Below are 21,241 nucleotides of genomic sequence, written 5' to 3'. Positions count from 1 at the left end.
CTTGTGCTCTACAGTTTTAAATTTGTAATTGAACAATTCACATGTAATTGAAGTGCACATTCCCAATTTTATTTAAGGTTATTTGTATACGTTTTGGTTCAACTATGTAGAAATTACAGCACTTTTTATACATAGTCCCCCTCATTTCAGGGCACCATAATGTTTGGGACATTTGGCTTCACAGTTATTTGTGAGTACTCAGGTATGTTTAATTGCTTCATTGGTGCAGGTATAAAAGGTCTTGGTTTGCTTCTAAGCTTTTGATCACCTTTGGAGTTTGTTGTCATTTTTCAACATGACGACCAGAGTTGTGCCAATGAAAGTTAAAGAAGTCATTCTGAAGTTCAAAAAGAAGAAAAGAACAGTAAGAGACCTTAGGATGACCAAAATCAACAGTTTGGAACATGATTAAGAAGTAAGAGCGTACTGGTGAGCTCAGTAATTGGAAAGGGACTGGTATTCCAAGGAAGACCTCCACTCTTACCATAATGAAGAAAAATCTCCAAACTGATATCTGAATGATCAGAAGGCAGTCACTTTAGAAGGCAGATGCGAATATGTCAATGACTTCAGTCTGCCGAAGACTTCATGAACATAAATACAGAGGCTGCACTGCAAGATGCAAACCACCAGTTAGCCACAGAAAGGATGGCCAGATTACAGTTTGTCAAGAAGTATTTAAAAGAGCTTCAAAATAATTCTGGAAATAAAGGTTTTGTGGACAGATGAGACCAAGATTAACCTGTATCAGTGATGGCAAGAGCAAAGTGTGAAGGCATAAAGTAACTGGCCAGGATCCAAAGCACGCCACCTTTGCCATGGTTTGCATCTCGCAGTGTTGCTTCTGTGTTTCTGTTCATGCAATCTTCTGCAGACAGTAGACATTGACGAATCCACACCTGCCACCTGAAGCATGCTTCTGATCTGTCAAGCATGCGTTTGGGGATTTTTCTTCTTTATGATGATCGTGGACTTCAGGAGGAAGTCTGGGGAAAATGACCCAGTCCTCATTGAGGGCTCAATAGTGGAGAGAGTCAAAACTCTCAAATTTATGGGTGTCAACATCTCCAAGGATCTGTCCTGGAGCCTCCCTGTTGATGCAATCCTAGAGAAGGTGTACCGTGGAGAGCATTCTCACAGCCTGGCATGGAGATGTCAAATCTCAAGACAAGAATAAGCTCCAGTGTATGTTAATTCAACCTACGACATCACAGGCACCAGACTTCACTCCACTGAAAATATCTACATGAGGCAGTCTTAAAAAAGCCGCCCCTATCCTCAAAGACCCCACCACCCAGGACACATTGTAGGGGAATTAAGGAATATGGGGAAAAGGCAGGCAGAGATGAGCCTATCATCAGATTAGACATGATCTCATTGAATGGCAGATCAGGCTTGATAGGCCAGATTGCTTACTTCTGCTCAACATGTATGTTCCTGTGTTCGTAATATCAGGGACTCCAATTGACATGTTTTCCATGGCCTCATGCACTGCCAAACTGATGTTAGCCCCAAATTGGAGGAGCAACTATTGATATTCTGTCTGGGCACTTTCCAAACAGATGCATTAATATTGACCTCCAATTTACATTAAGTCCTGGTCTCTCTCTTTCTCTAACCCCCCCCCCCTCCCATTCTCCTTTCCTCTAGCTCCCCATCCCCTTCTCTCTCCTATCAGAGAGCCAATTACATTCTTCTCCCTACCACTTCTCAGCTTTTTTGTCTTTATTGACCAATCTTTATTGACATCTTACCTGTTGGTCTATTTTCCTCCCAATTCACCCTTCCTCCCTCCTCTCCTCTTCCCTCCACCTTTTTCTTTGGGCATCTACCTCCTTTTTAAAATCTTGAGCCTGGCGCAAGGCCCAGGCTTAAACTTACTCTTTACTTCTTGCAGATACTGCATGCCCTCCTGACTTTCTCCAGCTTGCTTGAGTATTCCACTTGACCGCAGTGTCTGCATACTTCTCCTACAGGTTTTTACAGCAGTGGTTGCTATTTCAAAGTGCATTCGTGCTCTCATTGTTAATGGTGATTGCAGCTGGTGTGACGCCATGTGTTGGGGATGGCCTCAGGACCCCACATTGACAAAGTAGAAGGATACGTGTATAAGATGTATGACAGGGAACATCTCAGATTTCAGATTTATTCTCAGAGTACATACATGACATCACACACAATCCTGAGATTTTCTTTCTCCAGGCGAGACAGAATTACCACTTATTGGTCAATCAAAAAAAAAGCTGTACACAGCGTATGGAGTTTAGGTGGGGCATTTGTGTTTAAAAAGTAGAACATCATTAGAAGGCAAGTGTCTGTAAACTATCTCTACACGTCATATAATTCCTGCTGAAATATTCCAAGCCATGCCAGCCAGTCACCATGCTAAGCCAGCCAGGCACAGCACACCATGCCAGTCATAACATGCCATGCCAATCACTACTCAGGATGCCAGTCGCTGCACGCCATGTCAGTTGGGCACAGCTTGCCAGGCAGTCAAGAAAGCCATGCCATCAGTTGCAGCACCACACATCACACTGCACTCAATGCCAGTCACAGCATACCATTCCAGTTAGGTGCTGCACACCATGCCTGTCACAGTATGCCATTCCATTGAGGCATTGCGTGCCATCTGAGGCCATGGCAGCTGGGGACTGCAGGCCATTTGACATTGCTGCCAACCTCCGTTATGCCTTTGCACAAAGAATCTGTCTGCAAATTTTTCATTTGCCAGATTCATGGTCACTCATGGCATTTTGATTGCTCTGAGATGAACATCTGTCACACAATTCAAAAAATTGTTATGCTCTGCAGTATATGTTTTAGCCCCATATTATTCCCATCATGCAGTTTAATCTGTAATTTGACAATTCAAGGGCTGCAATGCAAAGCTCAGACACTACAGCTGCTGTCCTCAGCCCCACATTGTGGTAGATGACCAGCAGTTGAAGGAGAGTTGATATTCGGGGAAGAACATTTCCGAGTTATTCTTTTATGACATTTTTCAGGGATTTACAGTAATGTCTGGCAGAGCCCCACTGGAAATATATCACGTTTCCAAATATGCTCCCATGGCTGACTCGAACTAAAAGATTTAGAAGTGGACATCAGAATGACAAGTTTGTGTTCTAGGTCATTACCCAGTGATTGGGCCCAAGATCAGGATACTTCAACTTGAACAGACTGCCCACCATGACTAATACTTCAGCTTACATTTGTCATGCATCTACATGTTTCCGTTTAAACATGAATATTCTGTTTTATTTTTAATCATGCCATCCTATTGGACAGGAAAGGAATTATCACAGGCATTCAGTTTAGAGCAACTCTCCACATGTGCATGCTACCTTTCAAGCAAGCAGTACCTCTACAGATATACTGTACTGTGGTTCTGTGATTCACGACTTGGGTAAATTTGCTTCTCCAAAATGGACTTTTTGCTGTTTTCTTCTGAATTTCATTTGTCCTGGAGGCGGCACATGTGCATAAGGGCACAGCACTGCAAGCTACAGTGATGAGGGAAAACAGCATTGCTATTACTGGACTTTCGCTTGCAACAACCTTTGGCACACCACTGTGTAATAAGAAGATCTCAGCATTGCTATCCTGACCGGCTGTCAGGGAAAGCTTGGCAGGTACGACTGGGCTTTAGCTGAAATACGAACATCTGCAGACGCTGTGATTGTAAAAAAAAAAGCACAGAATTGCTGGAGGAACTCAGTAAGTCGCGCAGTTTCCATAGGAGACAAAAATGTATTATGAACATTTCAGGCCTGAGCCCTTCCTCAAGGTACGAGTACAAAAAGTGAGGCAGGTAATTGTATTAAAAAAGCTGGGGAAAAGGGAAGAATGGGAGGGGAAGGAGTGCAGACCAACAGACAAAAATCTCAGTCTGGCAGTGCATGAGATCATGGACAGACATGACAGCAAGGAAATGGGGTGGGGAATTGAAATGGGTGGGCATTGGGGACATTTAGCTTGAATGTCAAATGAAGAGTCATGGTATAGAACATGTGACATTACAAGTCCTTCAGCCCATGATGTTGTGCTGACCTATAGAAATCTCACAAAAATCTCAACCTCCTAAATCACACCCTCTATTTTTCTTTCATCCATATGCCCGTCAACGAGTTTTTCAATACCCAAATTGTTCCATCCTCCTCTACCACTCCTGGCAATGCATTTCAGGCACCCATTGCTGTCTATGTGAAAAATAATTACTCCCCTAAACTTTCATCTCCTCATATTAAACAAATGTCCTTTGGTATTGTCATCCTGGGAAAAGGGCGCTGGCTGCCCACCTTATCTATGCCTCCCATAAACTTATACAGTTTCATTAAAGTCACCTCTCATCCTAATTTGATCAAAAGGAAAAAACCCGAGCTCCATTGATCTTGCCTCATAAGACACATTTTCCAATCCAGGCTATATCCTGGTAAATCTCCTCTGCACCCTCTCCAAAGCTTTCATATATTTCCTGTAATGAGGTAACCAGAACTGATCACAATATTCCAAGTGTGGTCTAACCAAAGTTTAATAGAGCTATAACATTATCTCACGGCTCTCGAACTCAACTTCCCAATTAAGGAAGGTCAGTACACTGTAAGTCTCCTTAACTCCCCTATTCCTTGAACCAAAACAATGTGGTGAAAGTTGAGCTGAAAAGCAATAGTGTACTTTATAAAACGTGAGATGCAACTGCAAAAAATTCAATGTTCGGAATGAACTTGTGTGTGAATTCAGTCAAACAATTGAGCTTGCATGCATAATTGCTGGGTTGACATAGATGGCATTCAAGGATGCTGGAGAATATCATCCACCACAAGCAACTGGGAGAACTCCAATCCACAGTTCAAGGCTATGAGACTCATTGAATCAGACTGGCATGACTGGTCAGCTCAGAACAACTCTGATTTAGCTGCTGAGATGAACTCTATATTCTAGCAGCCAAGATGTACAACACAACACATTTTTAGTGGCTTACTATGGAGAACAAATGCATCAAGGAAGAATCTTTACAGTGGTATTGCATCCCGATTGCTGTTGGTAAAGTATGACAAAGTCCTCAAAGACAACTACACTCGCTAAAAGGATTTGCACCAGACTGAATGTCAAGTTAGATGGCCTTTGTATTTGGTGTAGACCCAGTCCCGAGGGAATTGGATAAACTGAAATAAATTGTGTATTTCTCAAAACCGACGAGTGTGATTGGGCGATGCTACGAGTGGTGGTGCCGAAGTAGACACGCTCATACAACTGTGTGGAAATTACAAAGTCAAATCAAATCAAGTGTGGCTCAGGCATAATATTTGCAACAACCTTGCAAGATTTATGTACAGTGTCAGCTGGATCAAATGTGTTTAAAATATTGAACCTGACGTAAGGTGACTTGTATTTGCCTTCCATCCTTCACCACACCTCCCCCCCCTCCCGAAAAGGAGAAGCACAGATGATTCTATGGTATGGTGACCATGGCAGCGGACTAGTGATGGACTTTACTGGTGAAGATCATACAGGCAATGGGCTGTACAGGCGAGGTGAGGAACTTGTGCAGGCTGTGGGCCACTGGCGACTGCAGTCAAGGGACTAGCACCAGACTGTCGACTGCTGGAGATTGGCTGAAGGCATTCCAGGTATAGGAAATGAAATGCAAATGGGTGTCAAGTGCTGAAGGCTTCCCAATTGTGTCAGGGGGGGTTTTGGACCTGGAGCTTGGGTTGTCAATAGTTTGGACTGAAGGCTGGGTGGTGTGCAGGCTGTAGGAATACTGTAGGCAAATCCATGGACATTCAATGGGCGCTGGGGTGACTCTTTTGCTTTCTTTGACTGTAAGGGGTGCTGGGCAATTTATTGCTGATGGTGAATCCGACTGATTTGTGGGAGACTGAAGGAAATTCTGTGTAATATTACATTTTCTCTTTTATTACACATCATCAGCAGTAGCACACTGCCAACAATATCAAAAGGCTCAGACCCTATTAAAAGCTATGGAAGCAAGTCCTTACTCAAGATTTTCCAGATTCTGGTGAACAAGATCCTGGAAAGATATGTGATTATCAGTGAGGCAAAGATCATCTACTGGTTGCCGTGAGTGTAGAAAAATAACCCTCTTATGATTTTTCATTGTTTGAGTTACAATATGGAGTTGAAGGAAACCCAAATGTATAGTTTTCCAATGAGAAGTGGTGCATGTTTCTTTTTAAGGAGTGATCATCAATGCAGTAAAACTTGAAAAGATGTTTGTATTCTCAGTGGAGTATTATGTGCAAATCCTTCCAGATTTTGTGATACTGCTTGAATCACTAGACCAGTGGTTCCCAACCTGGGGTACATGTACCCCCCCCCACACCCCCAGTGGTACATTTGCACTTTTCAGGGAGTACATTGGGTCTGAGAGAATAACCTCTACTGTACAATACATGGTGTTGTAATCTGCAGTCAGATTGCTCAGTGTCATGTTTTTTTATCCTTAATTTTTAGGGGTACACGGGAACCTATAAAAATGCCCAAGGGGTACAGAGGAACAAAAAGGTTAGGAACCCCTGCACTAGACAAATGTATAAGGTTGATATGGAATCAAAAGCAACAAAATGCACAATTTTAATGTAAGAAAGGGCTGTTCTCTTTATTCGTTATTAAATTGTTCATGAATTAAAATTGGCCAGTGAGGTGAGAAGTTATTGTACAGATGCAGAGAGATGGATGGTGGATGAAGGGATGATGATCCTTTTGTTTCTTACTTTCCAAAATAAAGGAATCTGTTTTCAGCATTACCTGTTCTTATGAGATTTAAAGTTCAAATTTATTGTCAGAGTACATACATGGGTTAACATTGTGACCGATAATGTTGTATTTTATATTGTGTATAGATATGTTTTCAAGGAGAAATTGTGGCAGTTTTTTTTAATGTAGGTCACATACAAACACTTCAAAACAGATCTCATTTAAAATTTGGGAGCTCTGCTGCTCTGAGAGTCTTTGCAAAAACTTTGAAGAGTGCCCAAGGGACTTCACTAATGGATTGTTGTTTTGAAAAGCAACAGATGAAAGAACTTAGAGGATTAGGTTCTGAGCCGCAGGGTGTCTGAGGGCAGTTTCCTGTTCTAAGAGGATCATGTGGTTTTGCAAGCAGAGAGAGTCAACCAGACTGTTTTCTCAGAGAGAGAGAGAGAGAATTCAGTTGAGTAGCAGCAGCTGGGACTGGAACAGGACAAGCTGGCAAGTTTGTGGAAAAAACCCCATTTTGAAGATTGGTTGCGAGTGCCTGGTCAAAGCCCTTGTGGCCCAGAAATGGGACTGGCTGCCTAATGTTTCACCTGAAATAAGAGAAACAAAAATAAAGTCTGTGGTGACCTCAAAGAGAGAGGTTATTCTCTGGAAAACCCTGATAGGGCAAGCTTCTTCAGCAAGACACTGGAGTGGCTGATTAGAAGAAATCAGTTTGTGTACAGTGAGCAACAAATCTCTCTCTGAAAACTGACAAGAACCTTCCTGAGTAGTAACTATTTATCTTTAAAATACCAGAGCCTGGTAAAATTCGTAAATGTTAAATTCTGTGTACAGTATAAGAATTGCCTGATACCGGTGAACTTGGAGGAGGGAGAAGTGAAATTGGACTTCGAATTAATAACTTTTCTGAACTTACACATACATTATATTCACATTACATACACATGCACTTAGAATTAGAAGGGGGTTAAGTTAGGATAAGTAAGTTAATAGTAATAACTTAGAGTTTGATCCTGTTTTCATGTTTAAAGATAATTAAAAGCAACTTTTGTTTAAGTAATAATTTGTCTTGGTGAATTTCTGTTGCTGCTCGGTTTTGGGGTCCTCTGGGCTCGTAACAACATAAAACCTTGAGCTTGTTTTACTGTGGACCAGGCAGAATTTCTACCAATTGGTAACTGAAGTTGTGGAAGACATTTTACGAAGAAAATGTCTCTCTGTGAGAGAAAGTTAATGCTGCAGCTTTGCCGTTACAATAACATAGTTGGGAATAAGCCTGTTTTAATACAGCATCTATTTTTCAGCAAGATATTATTTAGAAGTTAAGACTTAACAGTTGTCAAGGTCAGTAGTAGCGGTTGTTGATGTTAACAGTGATTATTGACACTCCCTCTTTCACATTAGACAAAACTAAGATTTTAATACAAAAGTTGTAGTAAAGGTCTTGATGTAGTTTTCAACAGGTTTATTCCATGAGATAATCTTATTTTCTGTAACAGCTTGTTTGTCTCTCCATATAAATATACGTGCTTGTAGAAGTAGATTTCAGAGTTGGTAACCACCTGATTCCCATGATATATCATGTGGAAAAAAAAGTCTGTGAAATGATACTTGAGGTCTCTGAATAAGTTAATTTTGTTAACAGTACTTAAGAAAAATAAATGCATAAAAAGGGAGAGATGTAAATAAAGAAAGAAATATAAACAAACTGTGCAGAAAAAAATCAGTGCAGTAAATCCCCTGGTATCTGCAACCTATTTTTCTGGTTGCTTGAGACTCACTCTTAGAATGCCTAACTAATACACCTGCATTAAGAATAACAGTTTAAAAGACAAAAATACTTTACTGTACTTACACTGAACAAACTTCACTTGCATGAATATATAAACATTAAAGCATTTTACTTCATTTGCAGTCACTTAACTGTCACTATATCTGCAGATTCCTCCCCTCCACATAGCCACGCAAAATATGAATAATAACATTATAGATAATAACTGCCCCTCCCCCAAGTTTACAGATAAAACCTCTGACAGGGGTTACTCTTACTAAGCAGGGATAAGGAGACAATTTAAGAGAGACTCCCCAACATCGAAAATCATCAACCAGCTCTTCATTCTTGGCAACGCCTTTGCTAATTCACACAACTTTATTCAAACAGCTGCTATGAGCAAAGCACAACCAATGCACTCCACTAGCTGAATATTTGTTTATTCTTATTTCTTTTAATATTTTTATTTATAATATTGCCGGGGTTACAGGATCTAAGTTATAGGGAAAGGTTAAATAAGTTACGTCATTATTCTTTGGAGCATAGAAGGTTGAAAGGAGATTTGATTGAGGTATTAAAAATTATTAGGGGTATAGATAGAGTTGATGTGGAGAGGATTTTTCCTTTAAGAAAGGAGGAGACACGAATGAGAGGAAATGAGTTGAGAGTTAGGAGGCAAAAGTTTAGAAACATAAGGAAGAACTTCTTTACTCAGAGTGGTGGGTGTGTGAAATGAGCTTTCAGACGAAGTGGCAAAGGAAGGCTCAATATTAGTACTTAAGGAGAAGTTGGATATGTATATGGACAGGAAAGGAATGGAGGGTTATGGGTTGAGTGTAGGTCAGTGGGATTAGGTGGGAGAAAGCGTTCAGCATGGACTAGAAGGGCCAAGTTGGCCTGTTTCTATTCTGTAATTATTATATGGTTATATGATGCAACCAGTCAGAATGCTCTCCGTGGTACAGCTGTAGAAATTTGCAAGAGTTTTAGATGACATACCAATCTCCTAATAAAATATAGCTGCTGTCAAGCTTTCTTCATGATTGCATCGACATAATGGCATTTATCTTTCCCTGCCCCAACTTCCCAACAGATCCAGATCCGATGGAAAACTGAAATATTCTTCCTTGCAGTTGAAAACACATTAAGCATATTTTCCTTCTGGAGCTGAGTCCCAAAATATCAGTATGAAGCTAATCACAAGAAAGGTTTAATCAAATGCTTTCTCACACTGGCCTACCTGCCACCCCCTGACCCCACCGTTTTACACTTGCTGATTGTGTAAATGTCTGTGGGATTTGTGTATTATAGTAGAGGTCTGAAAAATAATTGTTTGAAGTTAAAACAAATTATATGTTCTTGTAGATCAAATGTACCCTACAAGAATCAACTCTTTATGGTTAACTACATGATGGTGAACTTGTGTCTGAGTTGAGTTGTGCAGACTGCAGGAATGAAGTATTAAATCTGAACAAGAATGACAAAGGAATAGAACTTTCTTGAGTTCAAATCCAGAACCAAACAGTCCAGTTATAAATTTAACACCAAAATGTATTCATAAAAGAAGATTACAAAACCATTTCTGAAATTGTTTTTTTTTGTTTTTTTAAATGAACATTTAGATACTTTTCTTGTGCCTTGGTTTGTCTTTTTTTAAAAAAAAGATATAAATACTGTAAAACTAAGTGCATTTTAAATATGAACATCATGTTCTCTCTTTATCCTTCCATGTGTTAGTGTTGTGATACTGGTGGGGAGTAGAATCATTTGGTGTTCTTTCTTCTCAACAAAGTTATGTTGCCACAGACTTTCAGTCTGCAACAAGTATTAAAGGCTTAACATAAAAATAGTTTTGTTATGCCATCTTACGGACAGACACACCCTATTTGGATATACTTCTCCATTGTTTTGATGCATTGACAAAGACACTACATTATTCTCCATATTTCTGAATTGATGAACAAAGGTAACATTCATTTTTTTTTTTGCCTTGAATCACAGAACCATAAAACATTACAGCACAGAAAACAGACACTTTGGCAATTCTAGTCTGTGCCGATGTATAATTATGCCTAGTCCAACTGACGTGCACCCTGTCCATAGCCCTCTATACCCCTCCCATCCAAGTACCTATCCAAAATTTTATGAAATACAGTATTAAAATTGAGCCTGCATTCACCGCTTCAGTTGGCAGCTCCTTCCACACTCTCACTATTCTTTGTTAGAAGAAGTGTGAAAACTTAAAGTAACGAGCCAGGATCCAAAGCATACAACCTTTACCATGGTTTGCATCTTGCAGAATAGCCTCTGTTTTTCTGTTCATGAAGTCTTCTGAGACAGTAGTCATTGACGTATCCACACCTGCCTCCTGAGAATGTTTCTAATCTGTCAAACATATGTTTGTGAATTTTTCTTTATTATGTTGAGAATTTTTCTGTCAACAGCAGTGGAAATCTTCTCAATTATTGGGCTCACCAATGCACTCTTACTTCTTAATGATGTTTCAAACTGTTGATTTTTGTCATCCTAAGGTTTGGGTGATGTCTCTTACTTTTCATTTTTGTTTTCAACCTCCTAATGGCTTCTTTGACTTTCATGGGCACAACTCTGGTCCTCGTGTTGAAAAATGGCAACTACAGGCTCCAAAGGTGATCAAAAGTTCAGAAGAAAGCTTAGCTCTCTTATACATGCATCAATGAAGCAATTAAACATACCTGAGTAACCACAAATAACTGAAGCCAAATTTCCCAAACATTATGGTGCCCTGAAATGGGGGAAAACATGATTACAAATTTAAAACTGTGGAGACCAGGGACAAATAAAAGAAAAAAATTCTTTGTCCCAAACTTTATGCAGGGCACCTTATGTCATACCTTGGTTTATCCTTCCAAAATGCTTGTTTTCATTAAATTCCATCTCCCATTTTTCAGCCCATTTTCCATCTGATCCAGATCCCTCTGCAAGCTTTTTTGAAAACTTCCTCTCAGTTCACCACACCTCCAATTTTTGTGTCATCTGAAAAGTTTGCTGATCCAATTTATTACATGACCATCCAGATCATTCATATAGTTGACGTACAATAATGGTCCCAGCAGTAATCTCTGAGGTACACCACTAGTCCCAGGTCTCCAATCAGAGATGCAAACATCCCCTACCATTCTCTGGCTTTTCCAGTATCACCAATGTTGAATCCAGTTCACTATTTCATCTGGAATATGGAGCATCTGACCCTTCATGATTAACTTCCCATGTGTGACATTGACAAAGGCCTTACTAAAGTCCATATAAAGTGCATCCACAGACTTTTCTTCATCAACTGTCCTGGTAACCTCCTCAAAAATTTCTGTGATCGGTTAAACATGACTTACAATGCACAGAGCCATTTTGAGTATCCCTAATCCCTAATTTGACTATCCAAATACTTTTATATCCTATCTCGTAGATCATCTTCCAATAAATTATGTAGTTAGGCTCATCAGTCTATAATTTCCAGTGTTACTTTTGGATCCTTTTTTAAACAATGGAACAACATGAGCTACCCTCCTGTCCTCCAGCACCAAACCCGTGGTTAAGGACATTTTAAATAACTCCCAGAGCCCCTGCAATTTCTACACTAGTCTCTCTCAAGGTCTAAGGGAATATCTTGTCAGGCCCTGGGGATTGATCCATCCGCATTTGCTTTAAAACAATGCGCACTTCCTCCTCTTTATCTGCATATTTTCCATGGCCTCACTGCTTGTTTTTCTTACTTAGCTAGATTCTGTGCCAGTTTTCTGAGAAAACACTGATGCAAAAAAAAATTTAATATCTTCATCATTTCTTCTGACTCCATACATAGTATGACAGATTATGTTATATTTTATATTGTATATAGATGTGTTTTAAAGGAGATAGATTGTGTATTTTTTTTAGTTAAGTAACACATAGATACAAACACTTAAAACAGATCTCATTTAAAATGCTCAGCAAGGTGGAGCTCTGGGCTCTGAATACCTTTGCAAAAACTTTGAAGAATGCTATAAGGACACCAGAAGTAGGTGTTCATTGGACCTGCTGTGGAGTAAAGGATTATTGGTTTAGAAGATTAGATCCGGTGCCGCAGTCTGTCTGAATGCAGTTTGTGGTTCTAGGAGGGTCATGTGGTTTTGCAAGCAGAGAGAGAGAGAATTCAGTTCTACAGTTGAGCAGCAGCAGTTGGGACTGGAACAGGACAAGCTAGTAAGCTTGTGGAAAAATCCCATTTTGAAGACTGGTTGTGAGTTCTTAGTTCAGCCTGTTCAAAGCCCTTGTGGTCCATACAAGAGGAGATGGCTGGGTGTGTAATGTTTCACTTGAAATAAAAGAAATAGAAAATAAACTCTGTGGTGACCTGAAAGAAAGAGGTTATCTTCTTGCCCCTGATGGAGCAAGTTTCTTTGACAAGACACTGAAGTGGCTAATCTGAAGGAATCAGTTGTGGGTGTCCAACGAACAACAAATCTCTCTCTGAAAACCAACAAGAAACTTCCTGAGCGATAACCATTTCCCTTTCAAACACCAAAGCCTGATGAACTTCATAAATGTTAAATTCTGAGCACAGTATAAGAATTGCTTAATACCAATGACTTGGAGGAGTGAGAAGTGAGATTGGGCTGTGAATCAAAGAACTTTTCTGAACTTACACATACATTACATACACATGCGCTTAGAATTAGAAGGTGGTTAAGTTAATAATAAGTTAGAGTTTGATCCTGTTTTCATTTTTAAAGATAATTAAAAGCAACTTTTGTTTAAGTAACTATTTGCCTTGGTGAATTTCTATTGCTGCTGGGTTTTGAGGTCCTCTGGGCCCATAACATTAGGCTAACACTCTGATCTTCAAGTGGACCAGTTTTGTCTCTTAATATACCTGTAGAAAACTTCAGATTTTCCTTCAGCAATTTTCCCATAATATATGTGGGGAAATATAGCATCATATTTAACTTAAACATTTAACATTGGGTCCTGGACTAACAATGAGCAACATGATAAAAATATTAAATTTTAAATTTTATTTACAGCACGGTAGAAGCTGATTCCAGTCATTTAAACCTGTAATGCTAATTGCACTCAAATTAACCTACAACCCCGTGAGTTTAGAAGGGTGGGAAGGAACCAGAGCACCCGGGGAAAAGTTATATAAACACGGGGAGAACTCGCACTCTTACAGTCAGCACTGGATTTGAACCCAGATCACTGGCGCCGTCATAGTGTGTGATAACTGCTAATCTCTCCATGTCGCCATTTATGAAGGTTATATAAAGATCAAGAGGAAAGCTGAGGAGATGCATCTCTTTGCCCCAATTGTTTGGTCAATTATTGGTCATTCATTCAGCTTAATCTCTGGACGTAATATTCATGTTGTATTGGGGCTTTGCTGTTCCCAAATTGTCTTAAGTCTTTCCTGTATTATTACATTTACTGCAGTTAATATATTTCAACAATTCTTCGTTGGCTATGAATCACTTGGAATATCAACTCTTTGAAAGTATTTTGGTTTATTTCTGGATTAACTCTGGTAACTAAACATTACCTTCTTTTAATTCAGAAAGCTCATGAATAATAAGACTACTGTAAAATTGCCTTTACAGTTAGCTGTCCAACTGTTGGTTCTTCCTCAACTTGCTGTTATCTTTTTGTTCTCAACTTCTTTTGGTCTATTTTTCAGGGGACCATCTTCTTGCCGGGAAATAATGTCACAGAGCATTCATATAATGGCGAAGAGTCCAGGAAGTTCCTCTTTGAAATTGTTCCAGGTACAAAATATTTTTTCCTTTAGTTCTGATGAATTTATCACAAGATTACCAATGGCCCTGCCGAAAAGGTGCGAGTTCAGTATTTGAAGTGCCAGTTGATGAAGTAGACAAAGACAATGTGGTCAAACATTAATCATGGTTTTTATTAGCAGAAACTCATGGTACAATAATGAAAGACAATAGGTGCATATACAGTTATATCCAAGGGGAGTGTCCTTAACAGTAGAGATAATGCACAGCCAACGTTAGTACAGCAAGGCTCATCAGAGGGGGGAGACAGGCAGCTTGGCAGACATTCACCGCAGGATGTTTCCAAGAAAATGCTGTTCTCATGTCTGAAATGGGTTTACTGAAAGAATGAGATTCTGTTTTCATTCAGAATGGGGATTCAAACCTGGCTCGAACACATGAATAACATGTAGGTTCAAACCAGAATGTGAAGAAATATTTTGGAATGCATTATGCACTGAATAGATAGAGAGAGAAAAAATAACAACTGTGATATTGTTTTAACTGGTCTGCTGCAGAATCTATCATCAAATTGTAATTAATAGATTTCAGTGTTGTGAATACTTCATGACATTTAATTTATTTCAACATCCGAAGGCAAGACTTCCAGTAAATGCTCAACACTTCTCACTAAACTGACTGCATCAATAGCTGTGAATGGGTTCTTGTTCAGAATACAACCATAAGAGAGATGGTGGTTTTATTTCAAAGCATTAATTTACACATAAGTTAATTTCAAAGCCTTCACTGTTATCTCAAGCTGAATTGTGGTAGTGTGGCTGCCAATATCTGGGGGCCTGACAATGAGTTCACTTTCTGTGCAGTGCAAAATGACAAGAGCGTTATTTGTTGTTTCTCGGGCAAATTGTGTTGGTCATCCTTTTGGTTATTGTTGGATATTGGATGAAGGAAGTTCGGATATTCACATGGAATGTGCACTGTGTGGCTTAGAGTTAATGCATGTGCAACAGTTTTGGAATTAATGTTTCGTTAATGCTTTTACTTAATGTACTGATCACATGCTCAAATCAGATACGAGCGGAATTCCACAGGGATCTGTTCTGGGACCTCTACTCTTTGTAATTTTTGTAAATGACCTGAACAAATAAGTAAAGAGATGGGAAAGTTTGCAGATGATACCAAGGTTGGAAGTGTTGAGAATAATGTTGAAGGTTGTTGTATGTTACCATAGGATATAGACAGAATAGAAAAGTAGCAAATGGAGTTCAATTCGGATAAGTGTGAGGCAATGCATTTTGAAAAGTTAAATGTGAAGGCAGAGTACATGGTTAATGGTAGTAAGTATGGAAGAACAGAGTTCAAATCCATAGATCTCTCAAGAATGATGCACAGGTTGATAGGATAGTTAAGAAGACCTATGGTATGCTGGGCTTCATTCTTCAGGGAATTAGGTTCAGAAGTTCTGAAGTCATCTTCCAGTTCTATGAATCTCTGGTGAGACCACACTTAAAATATTGTGTTCAGTTCTGATCACCTAATTTCAGGAATGATGTGGAAGTTATGGAGATGGTGCAGAGAATTACCAGGATGTTGCTTGGAATGGAAAATATGATTTATGAGGAAAGGTTTAACAGAGATAGAGTTTTCTCTTTCAAGCAAAGAAGGATGAGAGGTGACTTAATAGAGATCTACAAGATTATGAGAAGCATAGATAAGGTAGACAGCCAGCACCTTTTTCACAGAGCAGGAATAGCAAATATCAGAGGACATCTGTACACAGTGAAGGGAATAAAGTTTAGAGAAGATATCAGAGGTATTTTATTTTTAACATACAGACTTGTGGGTGCCTGAAATGCAATGCCAGGGGTGATAGTAGAGGTTGGAACAATTTAGGTATTTAAGAGACTCTTAGACAGACAGGTGGATGAAAGAAAAATAGACAGTTATGAGGTATGGAGGGTTTCAAATTTTTTTTAGGTATATATGTCAGCACAACATCATGAGCCAAAGTGTCAGTACTGCGCTGTAATGTTCTATGTTCTAAAACAGAAATGTAATATTACATGGAAGCTTGAGTGGGAGTCCGAGTGAGAGCTCGGGTGAGAGTTCGAGCGAGAGCTCGGGTGGGAGCTCGGGTGGCGAGGTGAGGGCAAGGCTCAATTTTTGATCTTTTAGTAATTATATTAAGTATTAGAATAAGAATTAAAATTAGAATAAGGTTAGCTGGTAGAGTATCACAAATTTCAGTGATCTCCTGGAGCTCTGCTTGATTGCCATTAGGGAGTTGTGGAGGAATTTTCTAAACTTTTTCTGAAATTAGCCAAAACAGGTTTTTTCTTTGGTTTTTCACCTCCTCCAGGGGCGACAATACCCACAGTGAGTCGTAGTAAATTCAAAAGGAGCAGTAGGGTTAGATAGCGAGAAATAAAGATAGAAAGAGATAGTTGGAGAGAGAGAGAGAGAGAGAGAGAGAGAGGGAGAGAGAGGCTATGGTAGCCAAGGCAGGGAAATGCTCCTCTTGCAGGATGCGAGTTGTCATGAACACAGGCAGTAGCCCTGATGACTTCATCTGTGAGAAGTGCATCCAGCTGCAGCTCCTGAAAATCCAAGTTAAGGAATTGGAGTTGGATGAACTCTGGAACATTCGGGAGGTGGGGTGGGGGGTGGGTGGGTGATTGATATTAGTTATAGGAACATTATCACACACGGGATGCAGGAGGAGGGTAGATGGGTAACGGACAGGAGAGGGAAAGGGAACAGGCAAGCAGGGCAAGGCATCCCTGTGGGCATTCCCCTGAACAACAAGTATTTTGGATACTGTTTAGGGGGATGACCTACCAAGCACAAGCCATAGCGATCAGGACTCTGGCATGGAGTCTGGTCCTGTGCCTAATAAGGGAAGGGAGGAGAAGAGGTGAGCTGTAGTGATAGGGGATTCCATCATTAGGAGGACAGATGAGAGGTTCTGTAGAGGAGATCAAATATCTCAAATAGTATGTGGTCTCCATGGTGCCATGGTTCCAGATATCTCAGATTGAGTTTCACTCCATTCTCAGTAGAGAGGGTGAGCAGCCAAATGCCGTGGGTAGGAAGGATGAGGAGGTCCTGCAAGCAGAGTAGAGGGAGTTAGGTGATAGGTTGAAGAAAAGGACCTTCAGGGTAGTGATCTCAGGATTACTTCCACTGCCACATGCTGGTGAGGTTAGAAATAGGAGGATAATACATCTTAACACATGACTGGCTGAAGGCATGGTGTAAGTGGGAGTGTTTCCGGTTTATAGATCATTGGGCTCTCTTCGAGGGAAAGTGGATGGGTCAGTTTGCATCTCAACTGGAGAGGGACAAATATCCTTGTGGGCAGATTTGTTAGTGCTGCTCCAATGGGTTTAAACTAGATTTGTAGTGGGAGAGGAACCAGAGTGTTAGAGCAGATGGTGAGGTGGAGGAGGATAAAGGTCATGCAAGGACTGCATGTATGGACAGAAATCAAAGGTTTTTATGTGATAGAAATTTTCTCATGTGCATTTATTTCAATGCAAGGAGTATTGTTGGAAAGTCAGACATGTTTAGGGCATGGATTGGGATGTGGGATTACGACATTAAAGCTACTAGTGGACTCTGTTGCGGGGGGCAAGACTGGTAGCCATTGTTTTGTTGTTTCAGACATGATGGAGAGGGAGGGATGAATGGGGGAGGAGTGGCATTGCTAGTTTGGGAAAATATCACACCTCTGCCTAGGGCAGCCCAGAGGGCTCATCTCCAGAGGACATATGGGTAGAGCTGAGGAACAGGAAAGGTGTGACCGCACTGATACGCGTGTATTATAGACCACCCAATAGTCAGAGAGAATTGGAGGAGAAAATCTGTGGAGAGATAGCAGACTGATGTAAGAAACAGAAAAATATGATAGTCGGAGATTTTAAGTTTCCACATATTGACTGGGACTCACAGACTGTAAAAGTGCTGGATGGCTTGGAGTTTGTCAAATGTGTTCAGGAAAGTTTTCTAAATCAATATGTAGAGGTACAATGAGAGAGGATACAATTTAGAAGATCTCCTATTAGGGAACCAGACAGGTCAAGTGACAGAAATATGTGCCCACTGACCTTAATGTCATTAGTTTCAAGTTGATTATGGATAAGGATAGGTCAGGTCCTGGAGTTGAGATTCAAAATTGGAGAAAGGCCAATTTTGTGGAAATGAGAAAGAATCTAGGAAGAGTGAATTGGGATAAGTTTTTTTCTGGCAAGGTTGTGTTCAGTAATTGGAAGGCCTTCAAAGGCAAAATTTTGAGAGTGCAGAATTTGTATGTCCTTGTCAGGATTAAAGGCAAAGTTAACAGGTATCGGGAACCTTGGTTTTCAAGGGATATTAGCGATCTGGTAAAAAGGAAGAGAGAGGGGTATAGCAGGTATAGGCAACAAGGAGCAAATGAGGTACTGGAAGAGTATAGAAAATGTAAGAAAATAAATCAAAGAATTGAGAACAGGAGTTGGGTTGTTATGGTGAGGTTGTATTAGACATTAATAAGGCCAAATTTGGAGTATTGTGTGCCGTTCTGGTCACCAAATGACAGGAAGGATATCAGTAAAATTGAAAGAGTATAGCAAAGATTTACTTTTATGTTGCCGAGTCTTCAGGAATTAAGTTACAAGGAAAGATTAAACAATTTAGGACTTTATTCCTTGGAGTGTAGAAGAATGAGGGAGATATAATAGAAGTTTACAAAATTATGGGCGGTATAGACAGAGATAAATGTGAGTAGGCTCTTTCTACTTGGATTAGGACAGTGGTTCTCAACCTTTCACTTTCCACTCACATACCACTTTAAGTATTCCCTCTGTCATAGGTGCTCTGTGATTAGTGAGGGATTGCTTAAGGTGGTATGTGGGTTGAAAGAATAAGTTTGAAAACCACTGTTTTAATCATACCTAATTGATCTGTTATGTGTACACTCCAAATGAAATGGGCCAATTACAATTTTTCTCAAGCAAAATATTAGGATTAGGAGAAATAAATTCATGACTTTAGGGTGAAAGGGGAAAATTTTATGGGGAACATCAGGGGAACTTCTTCACTCAGAGAGTGGCAGAGTGTGGAATGAGAGGCTATCTGACATAATAAATGCGGTCTCACTCTTAAGTTTTAAGAATAAATTGGATAGATACATGTATGGGAGATGTCTGGAGGGTTATGGAATGAGTCCAAGTTAGAGGAACTAGCAGAATGATGTTTTGGCACAGACTAGAAGGGCCAAATGGCCTGTCTTCAGTGCTGTAATGATCTATGGTTTGATGGTACCTCTAGTGTGTCATATATCATACAAAGATTCACTATAATTGATGGGAGCTCCCTGAAATGCATGAAAGGAATTGCCCTCTATTTACAAGTTTGTGACAAAATTCTTGGCACCTTCTGTGATAAGTTTAACTTTTAAAAGTCCACAAATATGGAAAGCATTTCTAAAAACTGGGAGGGGAGGGAAATAAATGATCTCAGTAGGCTGTTCTGGGAATAATCTTCTGAATCTCATGTGAGTTGCTGCTTTTTCATTCGGTAGTCCTCAATTAAAATTATTCAACTGCCTTAGATAAAAGCAATATTTCAAAGCAGGGCATGTACCACTTTGAAAGTTCCATATGTCGACTCTTGCCAAAATTAAATGTGGGAGGAGTTCTATTTCTTCAATATCCCATGGGTATTTGACTTTGAAAGGATTGGAGTATTGCTCTTGATCTGTACTGTTTGGAGTACAGAAGAATGAGGGGAGGGCCTCATAGAAGCATTTCAAATGTTGCAATACCTGGACAGAGTAGATGTGGCAAAGCTGTTTCCTGTGGGAGGGGAGTGTAGGACAAGAGGGCACACAACTTCAGGATTGAAGGGCGCTCATTTAAAACAGATGAGGTGGACATTTCTTTTAGCCAGACAGTGAGGAACTTCTGGAATTTGCTACCACAAGTGGCTCTGGAGGCTGTCATTGGGTGTATTTAATACCAGGGGCCATAAGATATAAAAGCAAAAGCAGGCCATTCAGGCCGCTGAGTCCGCTCTGAAATTCCATCATGAGCTGATCCATTCTCCCTCTCAGCTCCATGCCTCTGCCTTCTTCCCATAACCTTTAATTCCCTGACTATTCGAGTACTTTTTTCTTTAAATACATCCAACAACAAAGATTGATAGGCATCTGAATTTTCTGCTTTTATGTTGGCATTGACTTCCCTGGTCAGCTACAGTTGTGACATTTTTCCATTTGAATATTTATTATTTTTCGGTATATATTTATCCTGCACCTTCATTATTTCTTGCAGCAACTCCACCCATTTCTGCTCTGTCATCTTCCTGACTAGTGCTCCCTTCCAATCTGCTTTGACCAATTCCTCTCTCAAACTATTGTAATTCACTTTACTCCACTGAAATAAGGACACATCTACCTTAGTTTCTCCTTGTTAAGTCTCAAATTGTACTCAATCACATTGTGATCACTGGTTCCTTTACTCAAAGCTCACTCATCATCTCTATACAACAGCCAATCCAGTACAGCCATTCCCCTAGTAGCTCATCAACCAGCTGCTTGAAAAACCCATCTCATAGGCATTTTACAAATTCTCTCTCCTGAGATTCAGTCCCAATCTATTTGCATGTTAGTTCCCCATGACTTCCATAATATTGCCCTTTTGACAAGCCTTTTCTATTTGTTTTTTCTTAATTTTTTTTATTTTTCACTCTATCAACCACACTGACCAAAATACACACAAACATTTCCCTCTTGAATGTACACAGTGTAATTTTCTCCCCTTTTCCCCCCTCCCTTCCCTCACTCCTTCACCCCCCCTCCCCACTCACTCAACATTTAACCTATATGATACATTAAACCCATTAAACAATGTCGTCACACAATGAAAATAAACAAGAAATTTGTGTCTTCTACTTTTACATACTGGGTCAGTTCATTTTGTCTTCTTCTCCTTCTGTCATTTTAGGCGGTGGAGGTCCG

General features: G+C 40.0%; 1 protein-coding gene across 4 annotated transcripts in view; it reads left to right on the top strand.

Moving 5' to 3' along the window:
* Positions 1 to 21,241, top strand: part of arhgap24 (Rho GTPase activating protein 24) — a 573,751-nt gene that overhangs the window by 285,484 nt on the left and 267,026 nt on the right. For all 4 annotated transcript variants that reach the window (XM_069926054.1, XM_069926056.1, XM_069926053.1 and 1 more), the window contains exon 3: positions 14,187 to 14,274. In XM_069926054.1, coding sequence (XP_069782155.1) covers positions 14,187 to 14,274 — 88 coding nt within the window. The remainder of the gene's footprint in view (positions 1 to 14,186; positions 14,275 to 21,241) is intronic.

Source organism: Narcine bancroftii, chromosome 3 (genome assembly GCF_036971445.1).
Source record: "Narcine bancroftii isolate sNarBan1 chromosome 3, sNarBan1.hap1, whole genome shotgun sequence".
NCBI lineage: Eukaryota > Metazoa > Chordata > Chondrichthyes > Torpediniformes > Narcinidae > Narcine > Narcine bancroftii.
This window is presented reverse-complemented; position numbering and strand designations above follow the sequence as displayed.